This window comes from Dermacentor andersoni, chromosome 6, assembly GCF_023375885.2.
Source record: "Dermacentor andersoni chromosome 6, qqDerAnde1_hic_scaffold, whole genome shotgun sequence".
Lineage (NCBI taxonomy): Eukaryota > Metazoa > Arthropoda > Arachnida > Ixodida > Ixodidae > Dermacentor > Dermacentor andersoni.
In genome coordinates this window covers 9,585,012-9,608,625 of record NC_092819.1, presented here as the reverse complement: position 1 = coordinate 9,608,625, position 23,614 = coordinate 9,585,012, and the positions used below count along the sequence as shown (strand labels likewise).

General features: G+C 48.4%; 1 protein-coding gene and 1 pseudogene across 4 annotated transcripts in view; both read left to right on the top strand.

Annotated features, from left to right (window-relative positions):
• ScsbetaG (Succinyl-coenzyme A synthetase beta subunit, GDP-forming) overlaps positions 1-23,614 on the top strand; it is a 54,897-nt gene that overhangs the window by 12,387 nt on the left and 18,896 nt on the right. For 3 of the 4 annotated variants that reach the window (XR_008610318.2, XR_008610317.2, XM_050170395.3), the window contains exons 7-10: positions 9,293-9,389; positions 10,132-10,293; positions 12,423-12,565; positions 23,245-23,365. Coding sequence is in view for 2 of the 4 variants with exons in the window: in XM_050170395.3 (XP_050026352.1) it covers positions 9,293-9,389; positions 10,132-10,293; positions 12,423-12,565; positions 23,245-23,365 (523 nt within the window). In the remaining 2 variants the exon portion in view is untranslated. The remainder of the gene's footprint in view (positions 1-9,292; positions 9,390-10,131; positions 10,294-12,422; positions 12,566-23,244; positions 23,366-23,614) is intronic. The other variant, XM_072288629.1, reaches the window with a different exon arrangement.
• On the top strand, positions 12,578-17,958 carry LOC129382223 (uncharacterized; annotated as a pseudogene).

Genomic DNA, 23,614 nt, shown 5'->3' with positions numbered 1-23,614 from the left:
ATGTTACTTTTTGCAGGTGTAAATAGAGAATTATCCTGAACCTGAATTAAAAATACTTGTTCTCCTATTTTCCCGAGTGTCCCAGCAAAAAAATTTCAGTGACTTCCTTTTCCTGAAGGGTATTGTCATCGTGATATTTAAGTAGCGGAGGTATGTTGTGAGGAAAGATTCACAATGTAAGCGGACCGAAAGCTCCAAGTGAGGCGAGGCAAGGCGCAGGTCTCGGAGGCTGCGTGCACGTTGCCAGAGAGAGGACCAGGTAGTGTGAGTGTGGCAGTGAGAAGGGAAGGAAGACGCGGGTGGTGCAAAGTGTGTGGTGCGTGCAGATGGACAGCATGTGGACAGCATGTGGACAGCATGGGGGAAGAGTCACGGAGTGCAGCAATAAAGTGAATGTTTGCAATGAACATATCAGCCTGTCATGGTTCGTAACAAGTGGTGGCTCATTCGGTATTGACAGACACGTCTCGATGAGTTGGAGGCGAACAGGGACGCCCCAGTAACGTACAATGAAATCACCAAACACTTTTACTTGTTATGACGTCTCTTTCCGCCCCCGCACCCCAAACTAAACAGGCCGCAGGCGCTAACGCTACACTTGTTACAGACACATACCTATCCAAACCCCGCCACCTTACACATCATCCACCCGGACGTCTACCCCGACGATGCGTGCCCCTCGTGCGGGGTCACGGCGACACTTGCATACATGCTCTGAAAGTGCAGAAACGCTCCGCCCGACTCTACCTCCGACAATTGGGAGAAGACCATATGAAGCCCGCTCCTATAAGACCAGCAATGGGCCGTCCAGCAGGCTCGCGCAGCGGCCGCCAGGTACTCCCTGTCGGTCCCTGCGTGGGAGACGCCCACTGCGCGCTGACGTGCGTCCTGCAGGACATTTATGAAAGTTTTTCCAATCGAATCCAATGTCACCGTGTCCGAAGATTCGCTGCAGCATCTGCTGTGGCAAACCAGTGACTCTGCCATGCTACACGAGCAAATCATGGCAGCAGTTTGACTAAGACTGATGGCGGCAGAGGCAGAGCTGGCAGGTTCTGTGACAGCAATTCAACTGTCAGGCGACGCCGCTTCGCTGGAGGTCAGCTCTAGCGGATTCACGGACATCCAATCCCCCAAAGAGTTCTTGTACTGGCTGGAGACGTTTTGTATGGTCAACGGTGTCACCACCGACAAATGGCTTACCCACATTGTGCCTGCTGCTCTGGAAGGCAGCACGAAGTTGTGGAGGCGCTTTGTGACCACGTTTGTGTCGTTGGACGAGTTTACTGTGGCCTTCATTGCGGAATTCTCTTCTGTTGACATAAAGTGCTGCTTAAAACAAAAACTTGAGCTCCACACGCAGCACCCAGAAGAAAATTTAGAAGAATTTATTTGCACAATTGCGGCCTATTATGACCGGATCGGCAACAGTTTCCGAACCAGAAAAGAAAATGTTAACCACGTGCTGCGGCAAATGCACCCACAACTCCAAGACTTGGTCGATGGCAAATAGCTTGCAGATCTCACGGTGTTGCCTAAAGCAGCTGACAGCCTCATGGAGCTTGCTTGGAGACGGTTGCAGTGCAAGCCGCCGCTGCCTCCGCCAGGCCAAGTTGCTAGGGACCATGCCTTCCAGTCAGCTGTGAATGTGACTGGCCTGCCCGGAACACAGCCCAGACTGCCGACGGCTGTGGCTGTCACGCCGTTTCAATCTGCTGTCAGTCGGCTGTCACTTAGCTGCTAAGAATGCAATGTAATTGGGCATTTCTGAACACAAAGTGTCCGGGAGACAGGAAGTGGTAGGTGCCACCCTGGCGGTCACCTATTTGACTGCATTGCACGTAGCAGTTTCAGCATGCAGGAAGGAGCCCCTGCTGGAGTTGCGTATTGGGAAGACTGTTCCAAGGCCTACTGGACACAGGCTCAAGCATGAGCTTACTTGGAATGCTGGGGCCCAAGGTAGCAGAGGAGATGGGTGCCTAGCTCAGGACACAGGTGTGTGCACTCTGTCTGGCAACAGCTTGGTCCCAGTTTACCACATCCCTAAAGTGCAAGATCCAGTGAGCTATGAGCAGCTGCAACAAGCGCTTCCTATGTTTTCCAGACCTGTGTGTGCAGGGACTTTTTGAGTGCAACAAGCATCTTTATACATGTAGCACTAGGCAGATGGGCCATTGGCACCGACCCGCAACGCATTGTGCCTTTTGCTAAGTACGACAAGGGTCCAGCCACAGTACTCACAATAGAGGAAGATGAATAGTCTTAGCCCTTGTACACTCTCTTCAAAGACGTTCTTTCAGCTTCTGACATAGGGTGTAGAATTACAACCAAAGAGGGCAAGCACCGTGCTGTAGCAACAAAACTACAACCAAGCATAAAGGAAGTGCTTGACTACTTCAGCCCTTTGTTTATTACAATTCCTGGGAGTACCACCCTCGCTCAGCACTGTATAGACAAAGGAGATAGTGTACCTGTGAGATGCAAGCTCCGCCCACTGAATGTTAAGAAACGGAAAACTATTGAAGGCTGCTTACATGACCTCCTGGAGCAGGGTCTTATAAGGCGAAGCAGCAGCCCTTGAACTAGTGCCCCAGAGCTCGTCGCAAAAAAGTCTGGAGGCTACTGGTTTGCTGTAGACTACCGGCCGTTGAATGCATGAGCCAGGGTACCTGCCTACCCAATGCTTCAAACAGACTGGCTGCTAGCACAACTTTGCTGAGCTCAGTGGTTCTCAAGCTTCAATCAAGCCGACATCATGAAAATGGCCTAATCTGCCATCAGGGTATGCTTGAATTCGTCAGGGTGCCCTTCATGGTGGCAGCTGGATCGGCAACTTTCAAATGTTGATGGACCGTGTGCTTGGACTAGCAATTGCCACTTTCCTATGAAATTTTTAGATGATGTTCTAGTCTAGTCGGAGACACGTGAGAGTCACGTTGAGCAGGTGAGGGAAGTACTGCAACATATTGAAGGTGCTGGCCTTATGATTATGCCGGACAAATACAGGTGTGCTGTCAGTCCCATAAGTTCTTGGGCCACCTCACCTCACCTGGGCAGTGCAGACCAGATGAAGGAAAAGTGCATACAGTGCTAGATTACCCAAGACCCAGCACAATTAAGCAGTTGCAAGCCTTCTTGGGGCTTGCTGGCTATTATAGGAACTTCATCCCACACTTCTCATTGACAGTGCATCCACTTGCGGAATTTTTTGAAGAATGAGCCATGGCAGTGGGAAGAGAGTCAAGAGCAGACTTTCACTGCACTCAAGCAGTCCTTAGCTCAGGATGCAGTTGGGGGCCTTCCAGATATAAATCAACCTTTCGTGGTTGAAACTGATGCAAGCAGTGTCAGCATTGCAGCTGTGCTACTGCAAGTTGGCCCTGATGGACTGCAGCCCGTTTCCTTCATTAACAGGGTTCTTACAGAGGCCGAAAGCCATTATACTGTCCAGGAGTGGGAGTGCCTCGCAGCAGCGTGGGCAGTGGACAAGTTCAGGGCCTATCTTGCATTTACCGAGTTTGAGATTCCCTGTAACCACTCGTCCTTGTCATGGATGTTCAGCACCGACCAAGCTTCACCCAGGGTCAAGTGTTAGGTCCTATGACTGCAGGGCTTCGATTGCCAAATCAAGCACAGACGAGAACAGGCAAATGTACCTGCAGATGCCTTGAGCAGAGCCCCTCTTTGGTGTCTTTGATGAATTGACAGTCTGCATGAAACACTGTTCCCCATTGCCACTCCAGAACCTGAAGTGAAAATTACATTTGAGAAAGTGGCAGTAGCCTTGGAAGAGAATGCCACACTCTTAGGCGACACAAGACAGCTTGTCTAAGAACAGGCTCTTGGCGGCTGTCTCTCAAAACTGAAGACTGTGGTCAACGGGCTAGGCTCCCAAGCTCGGACCCTGATCACCACTTAGTTCATGATCTGGCAGAGACAACAGAACGGGAGCCAAGCAGACTGCTGGTTCAGCAAAGAGGCAACAAGAAAGTACCATGGCTACCTGATCACCTTAGACATCTGGCACTGAAGACTGCACACGACCACCCCACTGCAGGCCATGCTGAATTTTTCAAGACCGTGAGACGTGTCTCAGCACGGTGCATCTGGCTGGGCATGCAGGCTGACATATCAAACTATGTGCAGTGCTGTGCTGTCTGTTGGCGCACGAAAGCTCAATGCCAGAAGCCTGAGGGCCTCATGAACAGTCAGTGGACCAAAGCTCCCACTGTTGAAAACCAGGAAGCGGAGCCGAAGTAGAGAATGTCTTCTTTACTCGACGCTTGCAAAAGAACTAAAAAAATACAGGCGTGTGCTCGGCTCCACGCTCGCTTCTAACTTCGGCTTCTCGCTTCTAACTTCGGCTTCTGCTCATCTTTATCGGAGCATACTATTTAACAGCTCCCGGCCGAACAATTTGCTTGTGCTTGCTTGTTTCTTTTCATGACGGAGCTTGTCCGGCAGTTTCTAGGTGGTACAGCATCTGTACTGGTCTCCGCAACGTGTTGCCACTAGAAGTGTGTACTTTGCATGAGCGAACTTTGCCGTCGCTGCCCAGAAATGATTCTGTCATTTGTCCCATCTACCACAATTTTCTTGGCGAGTTTAATTCTTTTATCAGTACTGTCTCCAAGCTTCACTGATTCTGTGTCTATTTTCATTAATGTGAGGTGAACGAAGTTCTTGGAGGTACCCTCGCTGCCACCGGTTCCAGAATTTGTTTAACACATGTTCTCTATGTTTCCATCTTCGTTGAAGTAATTCGCGTGACGACGGTGTCTCTTTTGATGCTGTGCTCGTGGTGGAACCATTGCTGGAAGGTGTCTTCCTGATGGGAGTAGGTGCCGCAGCAGGAGCCGTCGCAGCCACCATTGCTGACGTGCTGCTGGTGCATGCATTGGGTGTTATGTGATTGGCCTGCCCTGGCCCCGGCCCAGACAGCAGTCCTAGCCCTCCAGGGGTTAAAGTTGGTGGCTGCTGGGGTGAAGGTAATTCCTTTTCACAGCCTGGCGAGCTGTTGCGGGTGGCCGTGGCTTCAGGCTGTCGTGGAAGTGGAATTCCCTCCACCCGGACAGCGGGGGCCAGCGTGTGGTTTTTACGTTTTAGCCTTTCCACCGCACTGCTGTGCCTCCCTGACAGTGAGGACTCAGATGGAGCCTTTGCTGTTGACGACAGGCTCCTGGCAGGCCCACTCGAGTGTCGCTGGGTGGAAGACGATGACGTTGAAGACTACGATGATGACGACAATGAGAAGGAGCTGTGCCCTGACGACTTCCCTCCACCCGCCGGGTGGAGCACGGACGTGCCAGCATTGTGGTCACCCCGACCAAAGGTGTCAATGCTCCCATGCCGCTGCTCCAAGTGATGTCGCAGAGCCTGTGGTTTTGTGACTTGGTTACATATTTCACACACAACTAAATAGAGATAATCCCACGCTAGACAAAATCCGAAAAGTTCCATATCCTCTTTTCTTAATTTTATGGAATCGCTTTCTCTTTTCGCTGTCTCTGCCTCTGTATCGGCTTCTTCATTTTCTGGACTCCTGAAGCAGATAGTTTCGGCCTAAGAATTCCATGACTGTCCTTCAGCAGCCGACACACTATTAGTGGCCGCCATTCTGTGAAGATCCTTCAATAGTTTGGCATAGAAGGGTATTTGTCTTCTACCAGTTGGAAGTGGTGTCTCAGAGTTGCAGCAAGGAGAAAGGGACTGCTGCAGGCACCAAAAGGAACCCTTGTCATGAGCAGTTCTTCAATATTGGAAGACCCTTCTTCAAACCAGAAGTAACAAAACACGTCTCGGTCGTGTTCAGCCAGGGACACTTGAAGAAACGCTTTTTCGATATCGGCGGAAACTATAATCTTGAAGCTGCGAAACTTCAGCAGTAAGTCGGTGATGTTGGGGTTCAAATTCGGCCCTGTCCACAAGACGTCGTTGAGTGAAGGTGAGGCCGAAGCCTGAGAAGAGGCGTCGAATACCACCTGTACTTTAGGCGTAGTTCTGTCGCGTCGCACTACTGCTCGGTGTGGCTTATAGCGCGTGATATGTTCACTCGTACTGTCCATTGTGACCTTCTCAGCGAAGTCTTTATTATAGTAGCTCCTAATGGCAGTGTCATATTCCTTCTGAAACTCTGGTTCTCGATGTAGCGTTCTCTGCAAGGACTCCAGCCTCTTTAACGCGACATCACGGTTATTTTTAAGCTGGGGACAATTGCTGCGCCACGGCAGTTCAACTTGATAGCAACCACTGCTTCTAACAGTTGTTTCCTCGAAGTTCTTCAGGACGTGTTCGTCATCTTCCGAAAGTCTGACTTCGTTAGTCAGCCCCAGATGTTCTACTTCCCAGAAAGACTTCAGTTGCTGGGAAACGTTGGCTTCCATTAGGCATATATTGAAGTTCCTTATGGTTTCCCGCTTGTAGAACTTAGGTGGACTTCTCGTATCTCCGTGAAGTGTCCATCCTATGATAGTTTCGATGGCTGTCAAGGAGTCGTCCAGTCGATGAATTCTTCCGCTGACAAGCTGCACCTATAAGGACGCTTATTCCAGGCTCAGGTGAGACCTGAACTGCGTTGACGTCAGCCAAACGTAAGTTTTTGCTTTTCAACTTTGCAAGTACATTTGTCTCTGTTAATGCTGACAAGTCATTGCAAATTTCGGGAACTTCTGTAGCCTCTACTTCAAGTGAGTTTGAGTCGTACTGGCTATGCAGCGTGACTCGTACTCTCTTATAATATTTCCACAGTGCTGAAACGTTTCCAAATCCCGAGATGGTGAGCTGCTCTTCGGCTAACACAGTGGCTTTCAGCTTCCTAGACGATTCTTCCGTGATGAAGCTGCGTTGACTGCCATCAACTAACATTCTTACAAAGCATTTGCTTCCAGTGCCCAGAACCCAAACTTGGGCGGTCTGCAGAAGAACTGTGCACTTTGGCGAATCTGTTGACGAGCTGGAAACAGTTGTCTGCGTTTCCGTATTCTTCTGCTTCCATTTTGGGTTGCACATAGTGGTGATATGTCGCCCCTTGCATTTCGCACAGCTTAGTCTCTTTCCAGTTTCGGTATTCCTTAGCTTTGTGAAATTGTCCAGCGCAGCGGAAACAACATCCTAATTTGCATAGTTTCGCTTTCTTCTCGTCTAATGTTAGTTCCGCTGGGCAGACATCCACCGAGTGATCTTTGTCTCCGCATAATGTACAACTCTCTGAAGTCAGTTTCATGGTTAACATAAATGCAGAACCTTGGAAATGCTCACTAGGTTGCCTTTTTGCTGTTGAGGCTTGTTCTCTCTTGTCAGAAGTCATCATTATAGTCTGTTCCCGGCTGAACAGACATTTCATTTAGCCTGTCACTAGTAACGCCTGTATTTGTCGAAGACAAGATGCACTGATTATAACGGAGTACCATTTCTTGTGGAAGATTTTGTATTATAGCAGTAGTCAGAAGCACTCCATATTCTTTTTCTTCGACGCCAAGGTTATGCAGGGATCTCACGCGCGTCTGCACTTCTTCATGCAACCTTTGAAGCCCTTTGAAATCTTCGCAAGAACGAACTTTACGTAGGTTTAGAAGACGACGCATGTGGTCGTTAACAATCAGTGTCTTCTGACCGAATCTTTCTTTGAGAAGTTCTATAGCTGTGCTATAGCTTTCGTTGGTTGTCGACAGGCCGCTGATGACACCTTCCGCTTTACCCATCAAGTAGCTCCAAAGATATTTCAATTTGTCTACGTCTGTGATATACCGGTTCTGACGAACAGTAGACTCAAATTGACCCCAAAATTCTGGCCATTTAATGGGGTCACCATGAAACTTCGGCACATTGAGCTTCGGTAGCTCATCGTGAGATTCGTGCGTAGTCGTTGTTTGCTGATCGGATAAAAGGCGTTCAGCACGGGATTTCGCGAGGACGATAGATTCTTGATACTGTCCGACGCTTTGAAGCTCATCCTCAAGGTTATCATCGGTAACATGCTCTTCTACTTGGTTATCAAGGTCCGTAAGCATAGTTTCCTTTATCTTCAATAGGTTAAGAAAGTCGGTCAGCTCACCAGATGGTGTTGGTTCCGTCTGCATAAGAATTGTCATGTCGTTGATGATCCTGGTGACCGCCGCTCGAACGGTAGCACGCTTCCGTCGTAGTCTTTCCATGTCGTCACATCGGGAATGGTAGGCCTCGTGATGACGTGGATCGTTCTTCGATTCTGTCGCAGCGTCGTCGCGTTGATCGCGTCGGTCAGTCGTCCTCTTCAGGTAGCTCGCTTCATCGTCAGAGGTATTCAACTGTAGATCTGATATCCTGGTCATGGCACCATATGTTGAAAACCAGGAAGCGGAGCCGAAGTAGAGACAGTCTTCTTTATTCGACGCTTGCAAAAACAACTAAAAAAATGCAGGCGCGCTTGGCTCCACGCTCGTTTCTCACTTCGTCCTCTTCTCTTCTTTTTCGGAGCATAATATTCAACACCCACCATGGAAGAGCCTGACGTCATTCGTAACAATGTTTTTTCTATCCTGTGCACAATGTTTCGTGAAATAATGTAGATCAGTTATCTCACACATACCTGCACTTATCTAGAGTAAATTATTTCTCACTAATACACCTTCCCAATAAAAGCTCTTGAGGCACCATCGTAATTAGCACTGCACTCTTGTGAGTGCTTGTTTGAAAAGAAGTGCAATAGTTGAGTGGCATGCTTTCTGCATGTGAAAGTCAGTGGGCCAAAGCTCCCACCATGGAAGAGTGTGTCGTCGTTTGTAACAATGCTTTTTCTATCCTTTTGCACAATGCTTTGTGAAATGATGTAAATCAGTTATCTCACACATACCTGTACTTATCTAGAGTGAATGGCATGCTTTCCACACATGCTTGCAACCGTCAAAGAAGCATGTGTCTTGTGCACTGTAGACACTGGAAAGGCAGTGATTGTTTCTTGCTGACACGGTGTGGTCAGCTGGCCACTAGCAAGGTCCATAGCTGCCAGTGCTTTTACTTTCCTTTACCTAGAATGTGGTCCCTTTATTCATTACTATGAGTGACCAAGCACTGCTATGTGGAGGGGTATTTGTTGCCAGTAATCAGTAAACATTTGTTTAGTATAATTGTGCAGAGTTCATGACATGTGGCTGATGCGGATTAGCGAGAGCACTAAGATGAGCTGGTTGGTCTTATGCCTTCTCCTATAGCATTAAATTTTCAAAACTTTTTGCACGTAGGAGCAGTGAGCGAAATAAAAAATTTTGCAGGAGAGTTATTGTACTGCTTTTTTCTTTGATCTATTTACTGGCAGGCAGCTGAACAGATAGAGAGGTTGTACAGCTTATTTCTCAAAGTTGATGCCACTCAGGTTGAAGTGAACCCATTTGGAGAAACGCCAGATGGAAGAGGTCAGTGCCTCTTGAATATTTTGTAGACAGCACTGTTATTGCAACACCTGTGCCATAGGCTCACATAGAGACCTATTTTATTTGCAATGTATTGCGTAGTTCTTTAAGTGAATTGGTGTTATAAACATATAAGTTGCCTTATGAGCAGCTCAGAACACTATTCAGGTGTTACAATAACCAGGTAACCTATGAAACCAAAACGTAGAGAATAACCAACTTAAAGCCAAGGATGGTGTATTGATGAAACACATAATAATAGGCATAGCCTTAAAAATTAAGTACCTAGATGGCAACATGGATTAAAAAGAAATTGCAGATATTTCAGTTGAGATTAATAGGAACTAGTGGGGGGGGGGGGGGGGGGGGCTTATTGGGTGTGTCATGTAATGTGTAGAAGAGATAACTGGTGGTATAAATTTAATAGAGTGGGCGCTAGGGGAAGGGAAATACAGTCAAGGGCAGCAGAGAATATAAATTTGCAAGCACAGGCCAATGTTGTTCGATGCAGGACAGGAGTAGCTGGAGATCACTGGGAGATGCCTTTGTCCTATAGTGGTAGAATAAAATGTAGCATCAAACAAGGCACGAATACTTGCATACTTCTTCAGTTGCATTGTTATATGCTAGGAGGTTATGTAATGTGAGCAGTTCACTTAGAGCATATGCCTTGCAAGAGCTCCTGCATATGTTTTGCTTCCTCAAGCCAGCTTTCAATCTATTTTTTACTTTGCACGGGCACCAGTGGTATGCTTTGATGCCAAGATCAACTTTGACGACAATGCGGCCTTCAGACAGCAGGACATTTTTGCTCAAGAAGACACATCTGAAAGCGATCCCAGAGAAGTGCTTGCATCCAAGCACAACCTCAATTACATTGGCATGGATGGAAACATTGCCTGCTTAGGTAGGTGTGCACTGGCTTTATCTGTGCAAGTTATGCGGTGCTTAAAAAATGGCAATGCGCATTTTGAAGAGCACTAGCTGTAGAAAACATGTGAAAGGTCTTTGAAAACACTGACAGCTGTATAAGCCTGCCATTCCTTTACTACACACTTGGTTTGTGGCAGCCCAAGGAGGGCACCACTATGTGGTTATCACCACAGTGCACTGTTATACTCCAGCATTCATAGCGTAGTAAGTGATGGACAGTGGCATATTTCAGCTGCTGGTGACATTCTCCTATCATCAAACATTGCAATGTCATGCACGAGCACCTTATTGTCAAAGCAGGCCATCTGGACGGAAAGAACTAGCGTGTCATTGGCCTTATAAAGTGTGGAGGCACTGTTGACAATTGTTAGTTACGAGTTTCTCTGCATCTAACCTTACTGATGACAGGGCAACATGCTAATTTGCAGCTTTAAAAGGGGCTCTGAACCACTTTTTATTAAAGTCGAGAAATGCATTTGAAGTTAATTTAGACTGTTTCAGGAATACTTTGCCACAAAAATACTTTGCAGCAGAAATACAGTTATTGGCAGTCACACAACCCCGTCGCGGTACTTCCGCTCCTTCTTCAATGACCTGCACTGCAAAGAGTATGGTGAAGCGGGGTGTGCCCATAACGCTCCGCCTCCTGAATGTCACCGTGGTGCACAGTTCAAATTTGATTTTGGATGTTCACGTAGGTGCCACTGTTTCCAATTTTGGCACCTATGGCATGCCAAATGCAGTTGTCCTCAGCAAACTGCAGTGCACTTAGTGAGCGGACTTGTCACGGCACCCCATTGTGGCCGCGGTACCCACGCTACCTAGCAGACCGCAGCATTTTCTTTGTGCATGGCAGGGCTTGAGTGTTCGCTCGCGCTCGTATGCTCCTGTCTGGCTGTGCTATTTGGTGCAGACTGGTTTTTCCTCCTGCACCAGCTTGACTGACGGACAGTAGCCTCATCCAGCTTGCGCATTTTGAAGCGCTGTGAATAGCTCAATGCGAGGCATGGTCTGCCAAGGCATCTAACCAGGAGCGGCGAGGAGTGAGAGCGTGCTGGCAAGCGTGCATGTGGTCTGACCTGAAGTATCGAGTGGTTCTAGATGAGCTGAGTGTTCAAAGCTAGTCGAAATCGGCGAGACCCGACATCTACTGCAGCAATAAGCAGGGTGGCCAAAGTTTAATTCCCATGCAGGTGCTGTGGCTGAGCATGAGCAGACAATAGTCAGCTTCTTTGAGAAGTACATAATTATCAAAATTTGAAAGCAGATTTTCGCTTACATCAGCCCGTTTGTTAAACTGTGTCAATAAATATACACAGTAACGGTCGGAAGAAGTGCACTGATCCAAACACCCTTCTTGATTGATGTCAGCTGTTGGCCACTAAACAGCAGCCACGCATGGTAATCTGCTATATCGTGAAATAAAGTGTCCAGAAGAGTGAGGAAGGAGCAGGCTTCTGTTAAAAAGAAAGCGTTCGAGAGAAAGGTGACTTCATGTTCCGTTTGCGAGCTCCATGTGCCACACAAGACTCCAAAATTTGCCTGATATCTTCACAGCAGCGTATGCTATCTGCACACTGTGTTTTTTCACCAAGTCCGAGGGGTGGCTCAAGACCCCTTTAAGAATTTGCTGTTGATAATGGCAGTTTGGTTACCACATAATATTTTTCACGAAGTTAGCGTAGGTTTGGTGACTTTTTCTTATAAATGACTAATTTAATGTGACCGGATAAGTGCATGTGTGAAATGCCCTTGTACTGTGTAACCAGCTTCCATGCCTAGCAATGCTCATGCTTGCGAGAAACCCACGGAGCCTCCTACTGAATCCTTGCTGAGGTTTTGGGGCATTATGGAAATGAAGACCCTTCAGTGAAGGCCGCCACAGTGATTGCTAATGCCGTAAGCAGCTTTGATCCACAGCCTGAAAATTCCCTTGTAGTTTTAGCAGTGGCTGTGGACATCATTCTAGAAGCCCATGCCCAATTTGTATGGCCTCAGCATTGTGGAAATCATTTGTCTGCATTGTGCTCAGATGGCTGGCTTGAACCTAGGATAGCAACGTAAATGAGCAATGCATTCATTGCCTGCAAACCTTTGTGGCAGTGAATGGAGCAGGCCTGGCCATGGCCACCATGGACATTATCCAGCTGCACGGAGGTGCACCAGCTAACTTCTTGGATGTTGGCGGCTCAGTCAAGGAAGACCAAGTCACACAAGCCTTCAAGATCATCACAGATGACCCCAAGGTAGGCCAACTATGCACGGCTCTAGCAGAGAGATTGTCTGCTTGCTTCATAAATATGGGCTAGAAAATAAAGCTGGTGCCTTGCTGTAAGCAAAATAAGCTTACGCCTTGCACGACTGTCCGAATGAATTTTTCATGTTGCTTCACGAAATTTGTTATGTTGCCAATGTAGCCATTCAGGTTAACTGTGGGTAGGAACAAGGAAGTCCATAAAGAAGGACTGGATAGAACTTTAAATTTGTGGCATATTGCATTGTTAAGGAAGTGTGAGAAAGAAGTATGGATTGGGCGTTGAGCTTTCTGCACTGCAGAAACTAAGTAATACTTACCCCAAGTTCAGAAACGATAGATGCCGCAGGTACTTGCGTGGAAAATAAATGCTGACTGACGCCATCTGAAACATTCATTGAGGTTTATATACTATGTGTGAGAAGGTTTGCTAAGCCAAACAGGTTGATGCACTAGGGCTGCAAGCGAGCGAATGTTCGTGTAGTGTCAGGGTGTCTACCAACCGGGAAAACCGGGAATTCTCAGGGAATTTGTATAGTCTGGAAAAACTCAGGGAAAACTCAGGGAATTTGTGCCTTTCTCAGGGAAAAGTCGCAGTAATGCTGGTTCGAGTAACGGACAGGACGCACTTTATACGATTCGTACGAAGCGCGTTTTCTCCACAGCCATCGCCGGGCTCCCGCACTGTACTTTCTAGAGAACGTGCCAGGAAAGCGGCAAAAAGCGCAGCGCTTCGAATTTCTAAGCGAGTCGAAATTATGCGGACACTTCCCGGCGCCACGTACTGCAGAGAACGGGCTTCGTAAGGCTCGCAATCAAGTTTTTCGACGGTCGCCGGCGTCCCCCCCCCACTTGTTGTTTCCCAGCTGAGAAAGCTCCAGCGAGGCGGCAGAAAGCGTTGCGAGCGAGACTATAAACTCGCGGACAACTTTCTGTGGCTATGAAGGGAAAGCTACGGGGGCGGAGCTTCTGCCCATGTGTTACCGCGCCGACTAGTCCGTCAGCGCTTGACAGTGCTTTCGGTTGCTCGGAGAAGACGCTGAATCGACGCTGCTTCCACGAGCGGCGGTCCCCTTTTGTCCAGACGGGGAAGGGAAAAGCCGCAACATAAGTAACCTTTTACGTTCAGTGGTGTGTTTTGTTTTATTTACCTGTTTCTAATAAGATTTGTGTTTTCTCTTCCCCAGCTTAAGCTAACGTGGATGAAAACGCGGGACTCTTCAGAAGCGCTCACTTGCGCGCGCTTTGCCTCCGTAGCTTTCCCTGCAGAGCCACAGAAAGTTGTCGCTACGCTTCCGCTTTCCAGTACGAGTCTTAAACGAACTTTTCCTGCGCAATGCTTCGACGGAAGCGTCCATTTCTACCTCGAGGGGTGGCACGCGCGGAACGCAGGCGGCAAAGCAGAGGGCGACTATAGCTTCGCGCCCTGCCATAACGCTGCCGCGAGCTGCCGACGCTGGCAGAGATACAAAGTATGGAATTGTGTCGCATTTTCTAAGTTTTAGTGACCCCGTTCTGACCCGACTTGGTTTAGTTACAGCAGTGGTGCAGCAGGCAAGCTTTGTTTGGTGTCAAGTATGAGCGCGTCCAAGTGTACTTTCGTCCAGGACTGGAAGAATCCGAAACATTGTGAGTTTGCCACCTGGGTTAGGCCCGTTGAAAATAACGTGAACACGGCGTACTGTACGCTATGAAGAAAGCAGCTTTCGCTGAGCAACATGGGAAGAAGAGCGCTGACAAGTCACGCTGTAAGTAAGAAGCACCGACTTGCTGCAAACGGAGCCAGGACACCTTCTGTAGCTTCGTTTCTTACGCCGCCAGCAAGTGAACCGTCGGGCGCTGTTGTGACCAAAGCTGGGCCAGTGGCGTCAGGTTCTGCGCCGCCTTCATCTTCTTCAACCACAGCTACGGACATCCAACCCGAGCGTGCGGCAAAGGATATTTTTCAACGTGACACAGAAGTGATAAATGCAGAGGTGATGTGGTGTCTCAATGCTGTCATGACGCACACATCATTCCGTGCTGCCGCGGCATCGGCTTCTCTGTTCCCGTTGATGTTCCCATCATCAGCTACTGCCAAGAAAGTGCAGCTTGGCAAAGATAAGGTGGGATATACTATTGTCTATGGCCTCGCACCTTTCTTTAGAGAGAGCCTCGTGTCGGAATTGAACCAAGCCTCCTACCTCGTCTTAGCGTTTGACGAATCGTTAAACAAAGTTGCACAAAAGGAGCAAATGGACGTGTTGGTTCGCTTTTGGTCGGATGCAGAGGGAAGCGTGAAAACACGCTAGCTGACGTCATGCTTTCTTGGGCGCACGCGAGCTGAAGAATTGGTGTCCGCATTTAAAAGTGCCACTGATGGACTCTCACGTTCGAAAATTCTTCAGATATCAATGGACGGGCCAAACGTCAACATGAAGTTTCTCCGTGAGATCAAGCAAGAACTGTGTGAATCCAATGACGGCCGCCAAATTCTCGACGTTGGAAGCTGTGGCCTTCATGTGGTGAACGGCGCGTTCAAAACCGGACACGCTGCAACAGGATGGCAACTTGTGGAATTTCTCTGGGCTATGTACAATTTATTTAAATGCGTACCTGCCCGACGTGATGAATACACACGCATTACCGGGAGCAACATTTACCCTTTGAAGTTTTGCTCTGTGCGATGGCTTGAAAATGTTCGAATAATTTCGAGGGCTCTTGAAGTCCTGCCTTACCTAAAGGTGTACGTTGAGTCGTGTCGAAACGAGAACAAGCGACCGACCAGCGCCAGTTACGGCGTCGTCGAAACATCCATCCACGATCCTCTGTTGTCTGCAAAGCTAACTTTTATGCTTTGTATCGCGGAAGAATTGCAGCCGTTCCTGGCTCAGTTCCAGACGGATTCGCCTGTGCTTCCATTTCTTGGTACAGCATTGGAAAATCTTCTGCGATCACTAATGAGTAGAATAGTGAAGAAAGAAGTGATGATGGCAGCGGACAGTCCGTTGAAGTTGATAAAGGTTGACATGGACCAGCATGCAAACGTTCTTGCGACGCCCAAGATCGACCTTGGCTTTGCTACGAAGAATGCGCTCCGAAAGGCCCCAAAACTTTCAGATGGTACTATTTTTGAGTTCAGAAGGGACTACACCGCTTTCATAAAGAACTGCGCCAACAAAATCGCGGAAAGGTCGCCGTTGAAATTTAAGCTGACGAGGGGATCGTCCTCTCTGAATCCCGCGTGCGCCCTGATTCCGGAGCTTGGGGAAAGGCGTTTCACTGATGCACTCGAAGTTGTGATGGAACACCAATGGATGACCGGAGCAGAAGCTGATCGGGCAATGCGGTCCTACAAGCATGTGTGCTCCTTAGCCTCGGCGCAAGCAGCGTTGAAAAATTTTAACAGGAGCACGGATCGGCTGGATACCCTTTGGGCAGGCATCTGTGGTTCACACAAGGAACTACTCACTTTTGCCAAGATGATTCTATCTCTTTCGCACGGAAATGCGTCTGTGGAGCGGGTATTTTCTGTTAACAAGGGCTGTCTTGTCGAAAATCAGAAGGAACAATCTCTGGTCGCCCAACGAATCGTCTTTGACGCCATGTCATCGGCTGGAGGAGTTGCCAGCGTAGAAGTGACCAAGAGAATGCGTCAAATGGTTCGTGGGGCGAACGCACGGTGGAAGGAGGAGCTAGAAAGGACGAAAACAGAAAGGGCCGACGCACTCAAGAACGAACGAGAAAGGAAGCGTGTCGCCGCATCTTTGAAGCAGCTCGAGCTAAAAAAACAAAGTGTTGGCTGACGCCGAGATGCAGGTGTCCCTCATTCAAACTGAAATAAACTCTCTAAAACAGTGAAACGCAACACTGGGGCGTTGTGCGCGAGCTGAGCGTATATCAGGAAGGTTGACGTTGTCTTTGTAGCTGGTGAGAGAGAATCACTTGTGAGAAAGTTCGGGCCTCCAACCAAGATGGTTGCTATCACTTAATAAAAATAGCTCACTTTGAAAAATATTTGCTTCTGTGTGCGCATCCTTTTTATTCGTATTTGACAATATTCGACTCAATTTGCAAACGGCTTTACCATTTTTTATCGAGAATATTTTACTTGCTGTGCATTTTACTAACCCTTCTGTTTTCTTTTTGAATGAAGTAAACATTACACCTTACTATTCAAACTAGATTAAGTGTTTTTATAATTGCAGTAGCAATTATATGGACTCTCCAGGTGCGTTTTTACCGTCGCCATCGCCGTGAGTCTACGTATAAAGTCCAAGGGCGATAAAATCGTCGGCGTGCCCCGCATGCTGTATGTGCGGGTGAAAGCCTACGCGGGTGAGCCGTCGACAGCGGCTCAATCTCGCGCACTCGACGGAGGAAAGCGGCGAGGAAGTGCACTGTCGCGGGCAAGGCACCAGGGGAACGGACGAGACGCTCATTTGAGGGATCGACATCCGTTTGTGTTCAGGCGCCAGTAAGAGCGGGCGCGAGAGAGAAGGTCTGGGTGCTTCTGCTCCTTGAATATATGACTCTGCCTAGGCACTACGGAGGAGGTTTTTTAGCTCATATGTGTAGGCGTTTGTCCCTAGGCGTGCCGGCATTGCGGAATGGAGTCGAGTTTGTTTACGCACGGACGCTGGCTGCCGGCGCGGTAAAATAGGTGTAGCAGCGGGCACTGACGCCCGATGTGGCGACCGCTGTCTCGGACATGCTGTCTCGCGGCTGCGGCGCTCGTGCTCAGTCAGTTGAGCACAAGTGGCTGAAAGGCCGCCGGTGACGATGATTGACTCAGCACCAGCGCCGCAGGCGCGAGAATGTCTGTCCGATGTACCTTCAGAGGCAAAGTTCTGACTGGTGTTGCAAAAATCGTGGGGCGCGGGAGTGCTCGGGCTTAGCGTCACAAGTTGACGGCTGGACGTAATTATGTTTATTCAATCGTCTGCTTTACTAATTGTAACAGCGTGTCATTATTTCGCATTATTGGCGGCCATTCCAGGACACCAAAGCTAGAACCCGGACTGGTCCGTGGGTTGGGGCTCGCCGAGGCCTGCGCGTACCTGGGGTGTATAACATGGGATGTCCGCTATCGCGGACAGCCACTTTTTTATGCGAACACCCCTTGGTACGCTTCGGCCTCCGCGGCACCAACCCACGGGGCGCCTTGCTTCCAGCTTGGATCCCCCAGCTACCCGTTGGGTGCCCTGGATATCCTGCGCTGTCTGCTTTATTATCACCTAAGGAGCTCTCCTGAGTCCTCCGTTTGCCGGTTACATGTGCGCTCCTGGAGCAGTGCTTGTAAAAAAATCGCATCTATCGTCGCGACGAAAAAAGCGACCCGCGACTTATACAACTTTGCCCCTTCAGAAACAGCGATCACCATATGGGGCGTCCGTGCCCAATGCTTCACCGCGCAGGCAGCCCGCGGACTCCGCACTCCGCAAAGCCGGCATGTCTAGGGACAAACGAATACAACACGCGCTAAGAAACCTCATCCGTAGTGCCTAGGCAGAGTCGTATTTTCAAGGAGCAAAAACCCCCAGATTGTCTCTCTCACGCCCGCTGTTACTCGCGCCTGCGCACGAACGGATGGCGATCCCTCAGTCTCGTGGGTAACGGTGGTGGCGGTGAGGGGAAGGGGGCGTTCTACTTCGGGCGGCCGCGCGCGCATGACCGGGCCGCTGTATCTTGAAAGCCATCTGCGACGGGGACAGGGTCCGCCGTGCGCTGTTTACCACGCTTAGTTCGCGTTGAAGCGAGAGGCAGCACGAAAGTCAATTCGCTCATTGCTGCTGCCGCGCTTCCTCACTCCACCGTTGTGACAGCGATTTTCCGTGGTCATCAAGTGAGATGTGTTCACAGTTGCTTCTGCATGCGTGACACCATGCTTGTTAATTTAGTTAGTAAGTAAATGTTACAAACTTATATGGCCAATAAAACTACTAGCCTTACTTCGTATAGCTGTATACTAGTTTGCTATTGCGATCGATGCTTCGCCTTTCGGGTGAAGCTGCAACTTTTTTTTAACGTGCTGATTAGAGAGTGACTGCATCGGGCGACGTGGTGTCAGCCCGTCTCGACATAAAACAAAGTTCAGTGTCACTCAGGGAATTTAGCAAAACCAATCAGGGAAAACCTGGAAAACTCTGGGAATTTGGAAACGTCAACTTGGTAGACACCCTGAGTGTTTTCTGCCCCCAACAAGCTTATGAAGATTTGCAAGCTCACTAATTCGAATAAGGAGGCTCCTCCTAGCTGTGATAAGAATCACAAAAATAAGTTCGTTAATTGCACATATTGTGTTGTTTATTGTTTTTCACTCAAGTGTGAAAAACGTTATGTTGGTCAAACTGGCCGATGTCTGAATGACAGGCTGTGCGAACATGGTTACAATGCTAAGAATTGTATTACAGCTGGGGGGTTTCTTGCGCAGCACTTCAAAACGTGTGGTTGTGAACCTGTCTTAGAGGAATGCGTCATTCTTGGTCGTAGTCGTAATCAGCTCACAAGAGAAATCATCGAAGCAAAGGCTATCATTCGTCTGGGCCATGCATGTGTAAGCTCACCTTTATTATCATTATCAAGCAATGAATTGGCGTATCTCCGACTGCAGCCACAGGCTGTCTGATTATGTTGTCACATGGTTACTATCAGTTTTGTTGCTTGGTTTTTGTAATCTTTGATGTCACATGGTTTGCCGAGTGTATAAGTAGCCTTCTATGTCACGAAATAAACCATCAGTTGGAAGTCAGCGCTCACTCTGTTTTTCGTTCCCTACCTCCTTCCTCTTTTGCTCTTTCTGAGCTGCGCTACAAGCCTAAAAAAAGCCTCGGTGAGCACAATGTAGCAAAAACAAGGGAAATCCACGTCCCACCGATGTGGAATTGTTTATGGCGCTTGAGATGGCGGTTGCAGCATGGATTGTCACACATTGGGCAGTGATTAAGCAATTGTCCGGGAATACGCATTCCTTGCTTCAAGAATGCTAGTTTCGGTGCCACCCAACAAGCATCGCATGCGGAGTCAGCACCAGATGTAGATTTGCGCGAAGGGGCTCAAATCTCGACTGATTACCTTCGGGTATACGAGATACGATCACTTGTGGCCATGCTTGACACCGGACACGTCAGCGTCTAGGGGCGACAGCATGCACTGGAGAAACATTGCTGCTTGCGTGGAGCGCTGTTGCTCTGGGTCTGGTGCCGAGTTATGCAAAATCTCTCAAAAGTGATCGTATCTTCAAAAGCAATTGATGGAGAACACTGTTCCACAGCAGTGCTGCCACTGCTGATCGACGCATGCAGAGCATTTGTCGGCAGTGTGGTTCTGTATCCTCGAGCAAAGCTTGCCAAAGTAGGCTAATGGAATTTTGACAGTAAAGTTTTGTCCTGCGATGCATTACCTAACTGTGCTGTCTCATTTCGCAACAATGAAGTTCTCACAAAAGCAAATTTTTTTGCGTTCCACACCGATTTCATAATTGCAAAGTTCAACTGTATTCAATGTGGAGACTTGTGCAGTGCCATTTGTCACGTGTGCTGGGAGCCCCTCATGCTTAATGCTGCCCAAGCGAACTTCGCTTTTGGTGCAAAGGGAGTGCTGAGCGTACTGCAGACAGGCCGCCATGGCTGTCGCAGCAGCGGACTTTGTCGCTGCAAGCACTCTCTGATGTCAGCCCAATGCAGGATCACGACACAGCGGCCGAACATCGCAATTTGCACAATGGTGCTGCACTGACTGGGGCCACCTCTGTCGGTACAAGGTTTGTCCGGGTTGAAGGACTGATTGAAATGATAATGCAATGAAGACACAGGGAACGGCAACGAGAGCAGCACGTATTTTGTAAAGTGCAAAAACTTGTGCGAAGATTGGGCCAATTAGCTGCCGATAGGCACACGGATCGTGTTGAATATGCTGCGGCTAACTTCAAGCCGCTTCTACAGCCTTCACTCTAACCAGCATGTGTGATCTCAGGACCGATCACTGATGAGCCACCCATATGAATATATTAGCAGCAAGCGTTCAGCGACGGCTTGTGGCCAGTTACCACATAGGCCAGCGGCGAATTTTTGTCACAGCCACACTGCCTACGGTATTAGGCCGAATCGATACAGATCTCCCTATTTACTTGCATAATGATTGCACTTGCATAGTGATCACACTCCTGAATTTTGTCGTCAAAATTCGATTTTTTTTCTTTCTCGTGTAATGATCGCACCCCGAACTTGCCGCAGCAATGTGTTGTTTGCCAAGTCTAGCTAATGATGATTGCGCTTACCATCTGTCGAATGCTGTCGAATGCTACACGAACGACTCTTCAAGACACACCAAGCGGTCTGCACGCACCAAACATTCTTAAGCAGGTGCCCCATTTTATTCCTTTCATCACTTTCCGCACTTCCACGAAAAAAAAAAAAAAAAAAGCTACAAGCAAACTTGCCTTGGCTTTATTATTTGTAGGCTTTATAATGGTTGTGATCAACAACAACAAAAAAGGCGCTTTTTGAATCTTGTCGTCTGCACTCGTGGGCAGGCAACAAATCACGAGCGGCTACGATAGTAGCCACGTTTACACTGATACGTTAGCAGTGTACCCTATTCATATGCTGACGCTTGTAACACAGCTAAGATATTCGCCTACCCATAGTGGAAGCATGCCGTATTGGGATAGTAGTGAACACAAATGCCGCAGTTTTCGCAGCGTGCCCGCCTTGGGTTTCTATGTCACTGGCAGCTAAGTGTGCCCATCTCTGTTTCTGTCCTGTTTTTGTCATGGCTACGTTATTGCTGCAAACTTGCCGATAGTAACACTATTATTCATTACTCATACGGAAGAAACTATTTCAATGCACATAGTGTACTCGCGAGAAGAAAAATCGTGTTTGCCGCTTTCGGCTTGCTCCGCTGGCCGCCATTTTTGTTTTGGTGTCCTGCACTGTTACGACAGCAGCCACCTATTTGTTGACCTGTTCTCATCCCACAGCAAACGCATCATTAAAAAAATGTTTTCGTTTTGTGGGAAATTTAACCCGCGCAATGATCGCACCCCTGAATTTGCATCAATTTTTTTTTTTTTTACAAAGAAGTGTGATCATTATGCGAGTAAATATGGTATTTGCAGTAGCCGTGTGACACTCGGAAAGCCGACAAACCGCCTCGTAAACCAAAGCGAATGTATGCAATGGCAGTGTACGGAAGTTGTTCATGGCTGCCACCTTTACGACACACCATACGACTACCTCTTGTCCCCAATGCTGTTTTTAGATGTATATATCGGTGTCTTGTTATAGCTTCAAGCAACTCTTCACAAGACTATGCACTGTGTGCGCGAAAGTGTCACAACGTGGTTGCATGCATTTACGCAGGCAGTTAATTTAGTGTTCCCTTTAGTAAGAGTAAACTGTACTTCATTTATATGTACGTACATTACTGATAGGTTGCTACATTCTTGTTCTGCAATGCCAGAAGGCTCGTGAGCATGAGCAGCACCGTGTTTCATTGCCCAAAATTTGTAAGCATCAAATTTTGTAAAAACTTTTCTAACATTCGAAATTCAATTTGATATGTGGCTTTTCTTTCTTGGCTCAATTCAATATTCTATTTGAACTCTACTATTCGGTATTTGCACACCCCTAGTTTTATGTGTACAATAGTAATGCTTTGAGGTAACTCATAATCTTTGGTTCCATTTTGTAAGCTTTAGAATTTCTGCAAATACCTTTGTTTTCTTTATTTAACAGTTTCAGCATGGCCACAATGGGTACAGTCGATGTGATTCTTGCATGTGCCATTGGCATCTCTGCTCCAGATTAGGCTGCATATTGTGGTCTACTCGTTACGCTCATGGCATGCACGCCAGACGACCACCGCGGGTACAAGCACTCTGAGCCGCCATGCACACAGGGCGCCACTGCGCGTGCATGTGCTCCGCCGGCCCCAGCTAGGGGAAGGCGAGACCGCACATGCAGCAAGGGAGACCCTAGGCAAATGGGCCTCCCTAGGCAAGGGAGGCCCATTTATTAGGCTGGTGTTCGATACAAATGTGAGTTTAAACAAGATGTCTGAATCTAAATCTGATTGTGAGACAACACATGGCCAAATGGTCGCTGGTGGCAGCTAACAGCGCACCGCGACAGAGACAACAAAGAACCCAGCAGAAAGAGGCTGACCATCCTTTGGCCAGCGCCTGCCATCGTGCACCCCCACAGCATTGGAAATGGAAACAAAAAGAAACAGAAGAACAGACGGGGGCATGATTGGAAGATGCTGCCCAATGTGGTCTCTCCTGGCCCCATCTCGCGTGCGTACCCAGAAAGCACGCAAGCAGGGCCCGAATCTCGCCAAGATGTCGGCCACTGGGGGAAGTCCGTTGACCTTCCCGTGGGCGGAATGACAGCTGAGTGACAGTGTTTCATGACTTGCTGCCACACTGTCCAGGCAGGGAGCAAAGGGACATGGAGCCCCCGGAAACACAACGCAACGGCTCCACACAACCACCGCGAGAGCCCGAAACCCCACAATGTTTATGCAAGTTTGTTGGTGCTCCAATCAGCAGTGTTGTTTAGTGGTAGTGCAGTTATCCAGATAAGTTCCAAAGGAAAGTCTTTGCTGCACAGGACATCGGTCTGTAAACTTTAAAATTACTGTTTCAGTTGCACTACCATCTTGTTCTGTATGTGTGCTCCATTGCAGGTCAAAGCTGTCCTTGTGAACATCTTCGGAGGCATTGTCAACTGTGCGACCATTGCTAACGGAATCACGAGCGCATGCCGCTCAATCAACCTCAGTGTGCCTCTGGTGGTGAGGCTGGAAGGTGAGGCAGCATTTCTGGCTCATGACAAGCCTTTTGCAGGCCACTAAGCATTCGTCGTCCACAACATCTTGTTGTCAATGGACCTCTTCAATTTTCCACTTCCGGCTACCTGCAGGCTGCCAGAGCCAGCCAGAGCACCTTCGTTTTTCTCGAGTTGCTTTGCCCACTGCACCACACACTATAGCTGGGCGTTTGTTTTATTCGGGCTGGACGGTTCTGGCTACCCACGGGCTGCCAGAACCAGTCAGG